Source organism: Vulpes lagopus, chromosome 23, assembly GCF_018345385.1.
Source record: "Vulpes lagopus strain Blue_001 chromosome 23, ASM1834538v1, whole genome shotgun sequence".
Lineage (NCBI taxonomy): Eukaryota > Metazoa > Chordata > Mammalia > Carnivora > Canidae > Vulpes > Vulpes lagopus.
The window spans coordinates 51,444,782-51,459,719 of record NC_054846.1 but is presented as its reverse complement, the minus strand read 5'-3'; the positions used below and the strand labels follow the sequence as shown (position 1 = coordinate 51,459,719).

Here is a 14,938-nt window from a genome sequence, read left to right as displayed (position 1 = left end):
GAGAGGGAGAGAGAACGGCAGAGACACAGGCAGAGTGAGAAGCAGGCTCCATGCAGGAAGCCTGACATGGGACTCGATCCCGGGTCTCCAGGATCACGCCCTGGGCTGAAGGCAGATGCTTAACCGCTGAGCCACCCAGGCGTGCCTTGTTGTTGCCTTTATTTTAACCATTCTAGTGAGTAGGCAGTCCTGTCTCACTGCAATTTTAATTTACATCTGAGTAATGGCATTGAATGTTTTTTCATGTACTTATTAGACAATAATTTATAATTTTTCTTGATCATCACTCTTCCAGTCACTGATAAGTGTGCTATTTGCTAGACTTCAAACAATAAAAAAATAGTGAGAGGGAAAGTCGGAGACTTTTGCTGCTGAGACTTCAGACAGTGATAGAAATAAGAAAGAAGAAAACATCAGAAGTCAGAGTAAATAGTTTCTGGTGAAGGTGTCACAAATGAGCAAGAGACAGAAAACATCTAGAAAACACATGTTATATGTCTTTCCTTTTTAGAAGGTAGGATCTCCTGAGAGATACTCAACTGTGGTTTTATTTTATAAAGCTGGACATCTTAGCTTTGCTTCCAGTTATAGGGACTGGCAAATAGCAAACACATGGCTGAATGGCCCATAAATTCACAGGAGAACAGAGGCCAGCCTTACAATGTTATGTGTACATTAGGATAACAATAGGGTAAATACTGATAAAGGAGTCCAGGGGCATGCTCTTTGAAGGTTCATAGGTACACACATTTATCAGCAGGGATGCTTTGCACTCACTACCAGAATGGGGATCAATTTCTTGAAATTATGAAAAAAAGAAAATGGTAGTACCCTTTGAGGTAGGGTACTATAAAGTTTGCCAAAATAGGGATTGACTGATAGGGAACACATATTGGCTATAATCATCAGAATGCGGCTCAAGAATTACTTTAATAGAAAGAATGAGCTGTTACAGGGATGCTAAGCTTTAAATGAAAGCCCCTTAAGTCCTTCTTGGTTAAAGTCAGATTGGTCCTTTAGGACTGAGTCATAATTGAGCCTGTTGAGGGCCAGGGCTTCAACATACAAATTTTGAAAGGATACAAATATTTGGTACATGACACCTATTTCATGAGGTTATTAGAGAACCAAGTAATAGCTAACATTTATGAATGTGTTTCTGCTGGCCTCTATTCTAAGTACTAATATTTCATTGTCACTTAAAATAATCAAGAATTTTAGATACTATTATTTATCTCCATTTTATAGGTGAAGGAACCTGAGGTTTAAAGAAGTAAAGTCAAGCACTATCTGAATTATCTCTAATTTTTCTTCATACTTTTAAGTGTGACCCATTCATTAAGGCCTAGGTCAGCTTTCTCCTCTTCTAGGAAGTTTTTTTCTTGAGAGATTCAACCTTGAGAGATTAATTTCTGATATGACTTTTAAAAATAGCATTAATTGCCTGTACCATTCTGACTTAGCCTCTTGTTTTATGCTGCTGTTATTCAACTTTGCATAACTTAATCAAAGTAAATTATGAGCATTTAATGAGCATGGGCCATGACTTTTATCTCCTTTATCTCCTGCTTTTAGAATATTGTTAGTGAGTAATTATTGGTAAGGGTGATTAAGTGCAAACATTGGGGGAACCTCAGTAACAGCTAGATTTCTAAAAATAAAAGAAAATTATAAATCTGTCCCTGTTAGAGTAAGTCTATAAATGGATTGTGGAAAGCAGAAGACATACTGGTGTTTTAATATACTGATGCTTTTAATATTACATTAGCTGCCAGAAAGAATATATACCAAGTATAGAAATTATTACCTTAATTTTCAAAGTTAGCATATGTGGAGAATTAGGTTCATTATTTCCTTATCATTCTTTTATTTCTGCTACTGTGGCCATACTATATATTATTAGACTTTATAGAAGAGGAGTTGAGCTGGGATTTATTTTTATTTTTAATTTTGAAAAGCACTTGAAGTAAGTTGAGTCTACTGAATTAAATGGTGAAGTTGGCCTTGTGTGAAAAACATTAATGTTTCAGCTTTCTCTGTAATGGTTCAGGACTTTTGAACAACAAACAAAATCTTGTGCTATAAAAGAAAATTAATTAATTGAATATAGAATATTCTATGTCTCTATACAGTCATTTTTCTTTTTGATTAAGGTGGTTTGGGAAAATAAACTATAGGATGTTAGAATGCTTTGACTAGAATGTATAAGGAAGTAGAATTGCAAACCATGGTTCTGATTTGCTTGAATGTTAATATACAGAGATTATAATACTTAAATATTGACTCCTTTAACTAACGAGTAAAACCCCAAATCTGCATCTGCAATATAGTGGTCCTTATCCCAGGAGAAAGTTAGAATAGTTTTATAATCAACTTTGTTACAGATACTATGCTAGGAACTTTTCATAAATTGTATAATTTAATTACTATGACTCTCTGAGGCAAAGTAGGCATTGTCTTCATACTTTTAATTTAAGGAATGAAACACAGATTAGTTGTATAACTTGTCCAAAGTAATACATTTAATAAGTGGTGGAATTGGAAATTGCACCTAGGCTTGTTTGACTTAGAATTTGGGAGCAGCAATGTTGATGATGACGTTAGTAATAGTAGCTAACATTTATTTTATTGCCTCACATGTAATATTTCATATAATATTTAAAAGAACTTATGAAAGAGGTACATGAGACAGATGAGGAATCTGAGAAAGGTTAAATAATGAGCCCAAGGTTATACAGGAGGTGTTAGGGATTGGACTGTAATACAAATCTATTTGTCAAAAAGGTCTGTACCCCTATGTCACCACACTATAAAGCTGTTTTTTTTTCCGTTATACTCACTTGACCCTAGTGTGGACTCCAAGAATAGGAATATATGCAGTTTGGCGATATCTATCAAATCTATATATTCAAATTATATTTCTTCATAAACTGGTTTATCAATTTAAGATTATCCATTTCATGTAGGTGAATTGGTTTGGCAACAACCAATTGTTGATTGTATATATTCTGATATCTCCAGTCTATAGTCTGATATCTCCAACTCTAATGAAAATAGTATTTGTGAAATCACCTAATTGCTGAAGAACAGATATAGTTTTAACTTGTTGCATATCATCTTTACTTATGTGGCATTGTTGAGGGATTTTTTAGATCTTTCTGAAAACTGCTGTGTGAAATTATAATCATAGAAACAGAATGATAGTAGCAAAAACCAAAGATAAAACCTAATCTTCTTTTTGATATGAAGTATGTATAATTTAATTCTTTTGTGCATCCTTTTTCAGAGCATTCTCATCTTGGCTGCTACCGACCCAAGGATTATAAGGTATGTAGTATAAATTGCGGAATGTTAATTGTCTTGGCTCTCACATAAAAGCATATGTATGTTTCTTACATGTATGGTAAGAGATTATCATAATCATTTAGTCAAGAAAATGTACAAACAATAATTGTCACATCATGGAATATCATTATTTTGGCTACATTGTCAAGTGGTAGAATAGACTTTTCATTGAATGTCTTCCTATAATTATTGTGGCTTTTGGTTATTTACATAATTACTTACTGAATGTGTTTGTGTATGTATATGTGTGTATGTGAGAGAGAGATACATAGACAAAGGCATTGATTGTTAATTTTAGTAATACTTTGCACAGTACTGTTTCTAAACTTCATTCTTAGAGCCCTCACAATTTTTACAAAATCTGTATGCAGTTTATGCTATTTTCTTTAAATCCACCTTTTTTCTCACTACTATAAATGAAATATCAGTATCCCATGCCTTAGATGGATGATAGCCCTAAAGGATACAGTGAAAAGAGAACAGTGTTACTAAGTTCTGGCTAGATAATGGTTGTTTTCCAAAGGCTCTGAGGCATGTTCTCTATTTCTTAAAATGAGATAAGGAGTGATAGAGAAGTACAGGAGACATACCAATAGCTTACTGAGGATTTCTGACTGAAAGAAAATTGAAAAGATAATACATCTTTTCCTTTGTAACTCAGTGTTATTTAGCATATGTCCATGTGCCATGTAAAATAATCTTGTGTATCATCTAAAATTAGTTTGGGTACCATATTAAATTATCTGCCATACACTAGTAGTTTGTGTCCTCCATTTTAAGAAGCATCACCTCAGAGGTCGTCTTTTCTGTTGCTAAGTGAAATTTTGATAAGGAGTGTCACTATATTTGAGAAAAAAAAAACAACACAAAAAAACATAGTTTTACTTTTAATACCTTTGCTTATTTAATTGAAAACAATTTATTTTGCATTTAATGACACTAAACAGCACAGTTTGAGTACTTTGCCATGCTTTGAGCATGATACAAGAAATATGGAACAGTTATGTAATGAATCAAGGCTCTATATGACTAAGGGTGCAAATCTAACAGTGTCAGAATCATCTAGGTGGAACTTTATAAAAATGCATTCCAGGTACTAAATTGAAATTGTTAAAAAAAAAAAATTGTTGAGAATGGGGACTGGAAATTCTTATTTATTTATTTATTTATTTATTTATTTATTTATTTATATTTTTAAATTTTTAATAAGTTTCCAGGTGATTCTGATACAGCTCTCTTGCCATCTACCCAAGGATTGGCATTTGAGAACCACTAGTATGGACTATGAATATAGCATTTGAATTGGTGGAACTGTCCCTCATATAGTGTTTGTATTTGGTTGTGCCCTCGTTTAGGGCTGCTGCTTGGCATAATTCACCTGGGGCAGACCTATCCTATTTTTTTTTTTAAATTTTTATTTATTTATGATAGTCACAGAGAGAGAGAGAGAGAGAGGCAGAGATACAGGCAGAGGGAGAAGCAGGCTCCATGCACCAGGAGCCTGACGTGGGATTCGATCCCGGGTCTCCAGGATCGCGCCCTGGGCCAAAGGCAGGCGCCAAACCGCTGCGCCACCCAGGGATCCCCAGACCTATCCTATTATGTGGAATGTTTTCAAATACACACACATACATACAGGCATACTGATGTGTGTAATATATATGTGGGTATGCACACACATAGATCAAAAAGCATGATAGTCCTTGTCTGTCAGTGAAGCCACTAGTTGGTCTACCTAAGGGATAAGCCTGTCTTTGTATGTTTCTGTCAAGTTATGCTTTACAATTTATAATCATATATTTATTTTCATCTTTTAAAAAAATCTTCTTGTTTATAAAATCTTAAAAAAAAACAGGAGGTGGCACTTGGGTGGCTCAGTCAGTTAAGCATCTCACTCTTGGTTTCTGCTCAGGTCATGGTCTGGTGGTCTTGAGTGGGGAGTCTGCCTCAGATTCTCTCTCCTTTCGCCTCTGCTCCTCCACCTACTTGCTCACACTCTATCTAAAATAAATTTAAGGGATACCTGGGTGGCTCAGTCAGTTAAGTGTCTGTCTTCAGCTCAGGTCATGATTCCAGGGTCCTGGAATCCAAGCCTGTCATCTGGCTTCTTACTCAGTGGAGAGCCTGTTTCTCCCTCTGTCCCTCCCTCCACTCGTGCTTATGTTCTCTATCTCAAATAAATAAAATCTTTTAAAAAAATTAAAATCTTAAGAAAAATAAAATAAAACCTGCTTGTTTTACTAATCTAAGTTCCAGAATGATAGGGACCTTGTTGATCTTGCTTAATTGATAATTGCTAGTACCTACCATATTATCTGATATATGGTGTGGGTTCCTAATATATGTGTATTGTGTGAGTGGATTTTTTTTTAAAGATTTATTTAGAAAAAGAGAGAACAAGAGGAAGGGGCAGAGGAAGAGGGAGAAGGAATCTCAAGCAGACTCTGCACTGAGCATGATGCCCAGGTTGTGAGCCCAAACCAAGAGTTAGACACTTAACCAACTGCTTCACTAAGGTGTCCCATGTGAGTGGATTATTAAGAGAAAACAAGTAAACCAAATATAAAAGAATATAGAATGGAGAGACAGGTATAAAGTTTATAGGACACTAATCTTTAACCTAAAGTGAATAGAATCCAGCTCTGTGTTGGCTGGTCCATTTAAAGATAGGTGTTTATATTTATAATCCTCCTTTCCAAAGGAATTCTTTAAAAGAACTGAGCTTCCGCCCATCTTTTATTCTCTCCCACTCTCATCTCTTGATTCTTTTAGGGTTAGGATTGAAGTTGATCATTCATTCCAACCTTGTAAGGCAGTAGGTGGTAAGTAAACTCACAGGATTATTTTTTTATTCAAGGGGTAGATTTTCATAGAAATGCATATATAGCCTTGAACACTGCTATCTTCTGTATGGAAAGAATAAAGGATCTTCTTATAGGCACATAGTAGCTAGTTAATGAATATTCAGGCAGTAGAACACTAGGATTTCTATAAGGAAAAAACTCAAAGGTGAGAGTGACTGCAAAAAGAATTCTGGAAAAGTGGAACTTTTGCCTGAATTCTGTTGAGAAATATATTTTATATAAGCAAGAGAAGAAAAGTAAAGTGAAAAAGTCTTGGGATTTGGACTAGATACAGTGTCCTAAGAGAAAAGAGAAACTACCAGTCTTATTTGAGTAGAGAGTAGGTACTAAGGGATAATGGCTTTTTAACATCCTTTTCTATTTTTCCTTCTTATCTATTGTATCTGCTTCCTCCCTTTTTAAAATTTGTAGTTGTTCAGTCATTATCCTTTATTTTTAAAAGATTTTGTTTTTTTATTCATGAGAGACAGAGAGGCAGAGACACAGGCAGAGGGAGAAGCAGGCTCCATGCAGGGAGCCCAACATGGGACTCAATCCCGGGTCTCCAGGATCATGCCCTAGGCCGAAGGCAGGCACTAAACCACTGAGCCACCCAGGCGTTACTCATTATCTATTCTTTTGGCCAAACTCAACTCTCTTTGCCCTAGGTGCATTATAACCAGCTGTTCTCATAAATTCTTGTATTCTCTTCGCTTCATTTCTTTTCTGTTGTACCATTACTGCCCCCGAGTCATTGGCTTCTTCTCTCCCATGTACATGGTTCCATATGGTGGTATAATAGGCATTCATTTAGTATATGGGTTCTCGGTGGAGACTGGCCTGGACTCTCACAGTGGCATTTTAGACAGTAACAGGTACCATTATAATAGTCATTTAGAAGAGGTACTCTTGATATTTAACGATCAGGTCTGCTAGATATTCTACAGTAGTGGGACAGTTCCAAACAATGAGGAATTCTTAAGTCCCACGTGGCTTTCAGCTGTCTTGCTGACCATAATGGAGGTGAAAAACATGTTCATAATCATTAGAACCATTTTAATTCTACATAAACACAAGGTACCTTTACATTGTTTTGAGATACATCATATATTATAGAAATACAAGTGTATTATAAGTGATTATACTTTGTTTTGTTAAAAATGTATGGTGTAGTATTACACTGTGATGAAGTATACAGCAGCTCATTTATTTTCTTGGTTTTCTTGTATAGAGTGGCTGATGATCTTCTTACATTTTAAAACTCCAAACTTATTTACATAAGGGAGTGTGAGCATACTTAATGTTTCCAAGAGTCGTCATATTTGAGCACTTATGAATTGAAATGCATATGTTAGGTCATGTTCCATTAATTCTTGTTTATACTACAATTAAGACAATTCGTTGATTTTTTTTGAAAGTGTATATGTAAGTTACATTTTTAATACATTCCATTTTAAGATATAAAAGAGGTCAATACAAAAAGAATTGTTTTTAAAATGAGGGCTACCTTAATTTGGGCTACCATAATAAATATTATAAACTGGGTGACATAAACAACAGAAATTTTCTCTCAGTTCTGGAGGCTGGGAAGTGTAAGATTGGGGTGCCAGCCAAATTGGTACCTGGTGAGAGCTTCCTTCCTAGCTTGCAGATAGCTGCCTTTTCACTGTGTCTTCACATGGCAGAGAGAGAGAGAGCATGTGAGCGCAAGCTTTGGTGTCTCTTCTTTTTTTTTTTTTTTTTTTGGTATATTTTTTATTGGAGTTTGATTTGCCAACATATAGCATAACACCCAGTGCTCATCCTGTCAAGTGCCCCCTCAGTGCCCATCACCCCGTCACCCCATCTCCCCGCCCACCTCCCCTTCCACTACCCCTTGTTCACTTCCCAGAGTTAGGAGTCTCTCATGTTCTGTCTCCCTCTCTGATATTTCCCACTCATTTTCTCTCCTTTTCCCTTTATTCCCTTTCACTATTTCTTATATTCCCCAAATGAATGAGACCATATAATGTTTGTCCTTCTCCTATTGACTCATTTCACTCAGCATAATACCCTCCAGTTCCATCCACGTCGAAGCAAATGGTGGGTATTTGTCGTTCCTAATGGCTGAGTAATATTCCATTGTATACATAAACCACATCTTCTTTATCCATTCATCTTTCGATGGACACCAAGGCTCCTTCCAGAGTTTGGCTATTGTGGACATTGCTGCTAGAAACATTGGGGTGCAGGTGTCCTGCCGTTTCACTGCATCTGTATCTTTGGGTAAATCCCCAGCAGTGCAATTGCTGGGTCGTAGGGCAGTTCTCTTCTGCACAGCTAAAGAAATAGTCAACAAAACTAAAAGACAACCTACAGAATGGGAGAAGATATTTGCAAATGACATATCAGATAAAGGGCTAGTATAAAGAACTTAAACTCCACAGCAAAGAAACAAACAATCCAATGATGAAATGGGCAAAAGACATGAACAGAAATTTCACAAAGGAAGACATCGACATGGCCAACAAGCACATGAGAAAATGTTCTGCATCACTGGCCATCAGGGAAATACAAATCAAAACCACAATGAGATACCACCTCACACTAGTGAGAATGGTGAAAATTAACAAGACAGGAAACAACAAATGTTGGAGAGGATGCGGAGAAAGGGGAACCCTCTTGCACTGTTGGTGGGAATGTGAACTGGTGCAGCCACTCTGGAAAACTGTGTGGAGGTTCCTCAAAGAGGTGTCTCTTCTTATAAGAACACTAAACCTTTCAGATTAGGACCTCATGAGTATGACCTCATTTAATCTTTTTTTTTTAAAGATTTTATTTATTTATTCATAAGAGATACACACACAGAGAGAGACAGAGACAAAGGCAGAGGGAGAAGTAGGCTCCATGCAGGGAGCCCGATGTGGGACTCGATCCGGGGTCTCCAGGATCAGGCCCTGGGCTGAAGGCAGTGCTAAACCGCTGAGCCACCAGGGCTGCCCGACCTCATTTAATCTTAATTCCATACTCCAAATGCAGTCAAGTAGGAGTTAGGGCTTCAACATACAAATTTTGGAGAGATACAGTTCAATCTATTGCAGGGGCTTTAGTTGAAAAAATCAATGATGCTATATGTAATCAGTGTATGAATAAATAAATGGATATATATCTAATAACAACAGGGTATTTCTGGAAAGATTTATAGAACCCATTTTACCTGGGCCTTTATAAGGATATCCTTTCTAGCTTCAATTTGGCCTTCAGTGCTACTTGATCATTTTGTTCTTTTGTTGATTCTATAACACAGTCCAAACTTTTCCTCTCCTTCTTATTTTCTATATATATGACATCATATTTTACTCTGTCAAAGAAAGTGTTAGTTGTGGATGGCATTGTTCTCAGTTTTCTTCATTTCTACTTCAATGTTTCTGTTAATCTCCACTTTCTCTCTGCTCTGCCTTCTTAATAATGTTAACACCTTCTTTGCATTTATGTATTGGCTCCCTCTCTTTTGACTATAAACATAATAATAAAATCAACTTAAATTTGTATAATGGGTTCCATTTTTAAAACTTTTCTTATTGATTATATCACTGGATTATATGCAGTCTTATAAATTCAACAGGAGGGCAGCCCCGGTGGCACAGCGGTTTAGTGCTGCCTGCAGCCTGGGGTGTGATCCTGGAGACCCGGGATCGAGTCCCACATCGGGTTCCGTGCATGGAGCCTGCTTCTCCCTCCACCTGTGTCTCTGCCTCTCTCTTTGCTCTCTCTGAATGAATGAATAAATAAATCTTTAAAATAAATAAATAAATAAGTTAATTAATTCAACAGGAATCTTTATTGCTATCTTAAATGACAGAAAACAAATTGCACAAAGCTCCTGAAAAAGAACATATCTCACAGTCTGAATATGATATATCTCAAAACTGGAGAGTTCCTATATTTATTTAAAAGAGATAGGGGACCACCTTAGTGGAAGTGGAGAAGCAGACCTGGCCTTAGGCAAAATTGTGAAATACTTGTGGAATATATATGGTTGATTTCTGGTAGCCTTACATCAGTTTTAGCATCCTCACATACCTAATCATTGCCTTATTACACTGGGTGCCTCTTGGACTTAGCAGAATACAGATTTAATGTGTCTTCCTAAACTCCTGAAAGTAAGTGTAATGTGTTAATTTTATCCTCACTTGCTAGCAAGGCATATGGTATCTGGTGGACACATAATGTTTGAATTTATGGATGAATATCACATCAAGGTCAGAGTTTTCTGCTTAGTATTCCTGGCAATTTAGTTGCTCCTACTGCTCCTGAACTTACACACTCTGTTCCTATTATGTTATCACTAGCCTTCTCCAGGTCATGTTTATATTTCTACTTCTTGATTTTAGCTCACTGAATATATTAGAGTAGTGCTATGTGTTCTGAAACTTGACTATTTAAGTGTCTTCACACAATGTAAGTTTATTCCTCATTAACAGTCCAGTGCATCTGTTTCTTAAAAGCCTGGCAGTGACCTAAGTCACTTCTTCTATTCCATTGACAAGAACTGGGCACATGGCCGCATCTAGAAGCACAAGGAGGAGGTAGGCAACTGATTCCCATTAACATACTACATAAGAGGGATACACATTTTAGGGGACAGCTAACCATATCTGACGCAGTCTGCCCCTTTGGCCACCAAATATCTCTGCATACCTTTCTTCCCCCACATAGAACATATTCATGTCCTACTCAAGAAAGGCCACTCAGTTCCACTCAGTCACTTGAGTCTAGTTTGAAGGCCAGGGTCTTTGGGTGATGCATAGGCCAGTCCATAAGATCTACATGGGGCTCCTTATGACCTGGTGACCTATGAATTGACGTTCTCTATCTCCTCTCTCAAGTTCCCACCCTACCTGAACCCCTTTGTAATATACTTTGCTAGAAAAAGGAGCAGGATAGCTGGGCAAATGGATTCCTTGAGAAAGGAAGAGTGGTTGTCAGTCTGCGGCAGGGCTGAGTCCTGCCAGGCAAGCTTTGTGAACACCCTGCTGCCCTCATAGCAGAGGAGTCTCTTTGCATAGACATTACTGAAATCATGCTGCTTAAAACAGTAACTGTGTGATTTAAAATTATAGTGTGAATACATGGAGGCAGCTTGAATCTAAGTTGGAGAGGGCACAGACTTAAAGTGAAGCAAGTGCGCGAGTCTGGCAATGTTGGCCAGTGGACTGCTTGTATACCTTGTGTCTCAGGTTCCAACCCAGTAGTTATCCAAATTGGAGACCTGACAAATCAATTCTAAGAAGATGGAAGATTTGGAAGCAATTTCTCCTAGAGGTGTTTTTTCCCATGGAGAAAACAAGGAAAAAAAAAAACGACATTATCGTGATATTTTGACAAATGACATGGCAGTTTTTACTCTAAGGATTGTGGTGTGATAAGAATATCAGAGCCTATTCATCCATTGGCCTGACTCGAGGATGGATTTAGTAGCTTAACGTTTGTTCATTTTTCCTATGCTCTTCCTCTTATAGACTCTCCACAAAAAATAACAAAGATAGAGACATATTAGTATTAGTATTATTAATGAAAAGACAGACTTCTGCTAGGGATATGAGTTTTCAGACCTGATCAGATAATGAAAAGATTACTGAAGGGTTCTGCTTTCCTAGAAGACAAAGTAAGCATTTGGGAAGTTCGGCAAAAGGAAGTCAGGGCCCAGACTCAATCAACACCAAGATTCACTTACCTCATTGTGCAGTCATATTCCAGGAGGGAAGCTCAGGAAGTCTCAGAAGAATACAGTTTCTAAATTGAAGGTCTTAGCTATGGCAGCAAGGGGTTGTCTGTTTATATCTTATTGGACTTCTAGGATTGTCTACGGCCAACTCACCCAAAGAACACGACAATAACTGAATAATATTCATTGACATCAAGCCAAGCTGAGTTTATGACGACGTAAGGCAGTAAGGGAGAGCTACCACCTCAACAGCAGTTGGAGCAGTGTCTCTGAAAGGTGAAGGTTAAGGGCAGATACTTGGGGGATTTTGGAGTCTGCGCTCCAGTATTTTAAGGTAGGGCTTTTAATGAGGGAATCTAATTGACAAGGTTTGTTATATAAAAGTTTGGGATTAATGGACACAAAGATTGGGATCTTAAATCAAGTCTTGATAAGTAAGCAGTTTATTTGGTAAGGAAGGATTTGTCCAATTAAGTGATCTGTTATCCTGAGAAGAGAATTGTTTGCCCAGATGAAGAATCTCTTGTTTTAAGAAGGATGCTGATTGATGATTGAGCAGGCTGCTGTTCAGGTAAATGATTTATGGGAATGTCCTGGGGCAAACGATGGTTATTTACTGGTTTATAGTGTTATTTTCTTGTGCAGGAATTTGCTTGAATTCATAGTAAAGTCTTGTTCTAGTAGGTGGGCCTCTTCTTTGATCTGATAGTTGAGCCATGTGATTGCCCATGATCTCACTTCTCGCATATCTCAGTAAAGTTATATATGCTTTTCCATTAATGCATTATGAATTGTTAGATTTATTCTAGAAACCTTACAGCTTGGGTTTTTATTGTAAACAGTCTTTTATGTAAAATTACATTTTTTGTGTGTTTCACTGATACATAGGTTTGAAATTTATTCTTGTATAACATACTTGTTATAGATATTCTTGAATTTCTTAATAGAAGAAACTGTATCATCTGCATATAATTAATTTTATTTCTGCCATTCAAATTATTTCTTTGTCTTAACTTACTAGGATCTTTAATACAATGCTGAATAAAAGTGGTGATAGTGGATGTGGCAGAGACATGTATTGCTTATTGACTATTCATGTCCTCTTCCACCTTCTCAATCCCTCTTCCACAGCTATATAGGACCTACTCTAGCTGATGGGCTATGAAGAAAGATTATGTGGATCCTTTCCAGGGTGAAACATAGACAAATTGATATGAACTCTTTCTTGTTTTAGTGGCAATGAGGCTTCATGTTCTAGATCATACAGCTATAAGTTAGTTGTTCAGTGTGCCTCATCAGAACAGTCCTTGGACGTTTTTTTTTTTTTTTTAAGATTTTATTTATTTATTCTTGAGAGACACACAGAGAGAGGCAAAGACACAGACAGAGGGAGAAGCAGGCTCCACACAGGGACCCCAATGTGGGACCCGATTCCGGGACCCCAGGACCATGCCGTGGGCCAAAGGCAGGTGCCAAACCGCCAAGCCACCCACGCGCCCCTTGGACGGTTTTGTGAAGTGTAATTTCACTTGCTAACCTCTGTTACTATAAAACATAGGAAAAATGAATCTTTATTATGTTAAGCCACGGATTTTCAAACTTAATTTGCTACTGCAGCATAGCCTAATACAATGTGCCCTCTTGTCTTGATCCTGTCTTTGATAGGCTCATGTATAAGGTTTCACACCTATGATTTGCAGTAGGTTACTGTTAAATATCCTTTAGCAAATTAACAAAGTTCCTTTTGCAATTCCCTATTTGTAAAGAATATTTTTAAAGTTATGAATGGATGTGAATATTATCAAATGCCTTTTTTTTTCAGCATCTTTTGAGTTGGTTAATAGGTTTTCTAATGCAAACCTATCTTTGTATTCTTTGAATAAACCTGACTTGGTCATATTATTTTTTTAATGTTACTAAATTTAATTTTTTCATATTTTTATCTAACATTTTTTCCATATATGTTTTCTAGTGAGGATGGTCTGTAATTAGCCTTCTACTATCCATGAGTAGTTTGGTAGCATTATTATGATCATAAAATTAATTGGAAATGTCTTCCTTCTTCTTTGAGAACAGTTTGTCAGTTTGTTCCTGAGCTCTGTATTTTGGGTTATTAGTAAATCAGATTGTGAGACTGTCTTCTGTGAGACTTTCCTTTGAGGCATATTGAGGGACTTTGGCTCTAGGAGTTTTCTACTTGGAAGGTCTGCCCTAGATCTCTCATATGTCACTGGCCTGAGACCCCTGACTTAGTAGCTGTTCAACTTTGCTTCAGGTTCCTATGCTATGAAGTACAGAGAATAAAAATATCTACCCCATCAGACTGTTGTGGGGATTAAACAAGTTATTTCTATAAATGCATAGTACAGTGGTCAAAGTTTAAACACTCTCTCCCTCACATACACATAAGGATTGGTCTATTTAGGAATTACTTAGCATTTTTATTGCATTATTTTGGCATTTCTTCTAAATTCTTCTCCAGTGTAAAGAAAAGTACATCTTTCTAAAACCAAACCAGGTAGGTGAGCATATGGATTTTTTTTTAAAGATTTTATTTATTTATTCATGAGAGACACACAAACAGAGTCAGAGATATAGGCAGAGGGAGAAGCAGGCTCAGATCCAGGGACCCCGGGATCATGCCCTGAGCCAAAGACAGACGCTCAACCACTGAGCCACCCAGGCGCCCCTGAGCATATGGATTTTTAAACTAGATAAGATAGGAATTGATTACTTACCTGAAATAGGATTCACTAAGGAATGTTCTTGGCAAAACTGAGAAACTGCTCTTAGTTACCAATATCTGCTTTCTCTCTCTCTCTCTCTTTTAGATTATTTGCTCAGTTTATAAATAAGGAAACGAAAGCTTAGAAAGGAAATGACCTGGTCAGGCAGGGATCTGAACCCAGGTTTCTGGATGGTAAGCCACTGTCCTTGAGGAATCAACCAAGAAATGGAACTCTTCTGTAATGAGCCATTTGGTTTCTGAATAACCTATGGAAAACTCATCAGAGCTATGGAAATGTTTCTTAAGCTAAGGCTT

At 37.1% G+C, this 14,938-nt stretch overlaps 1 protein-coding gene across 5 annotated transcripts in view; it reads left to right on the top strand.

Moving 5' to 3' along the window:
* SPATA6 (spermatogenesis associated 6) overlaps positions 1 to 14,938 on the top strand; it is a 145,593-nt gene that overhangs the window by 74,606 nt on the left and 56,049 nt on the right. For all 5 annotated transcript variants that reach the window (XM_041738805.1, XM_041738804.1, XM_041738803.1 and 2 more), the window contains one exon: positions 3,287 to 3,327. In XM_041738805.1, coding sequence (XP_041594739.1) covers positions 3,287 to 3,327 — 41 coding nt within the window. The remainder of the gene's footprint in view (positions 1 to 3,286; positions 3,328 to 14,938) is intronic.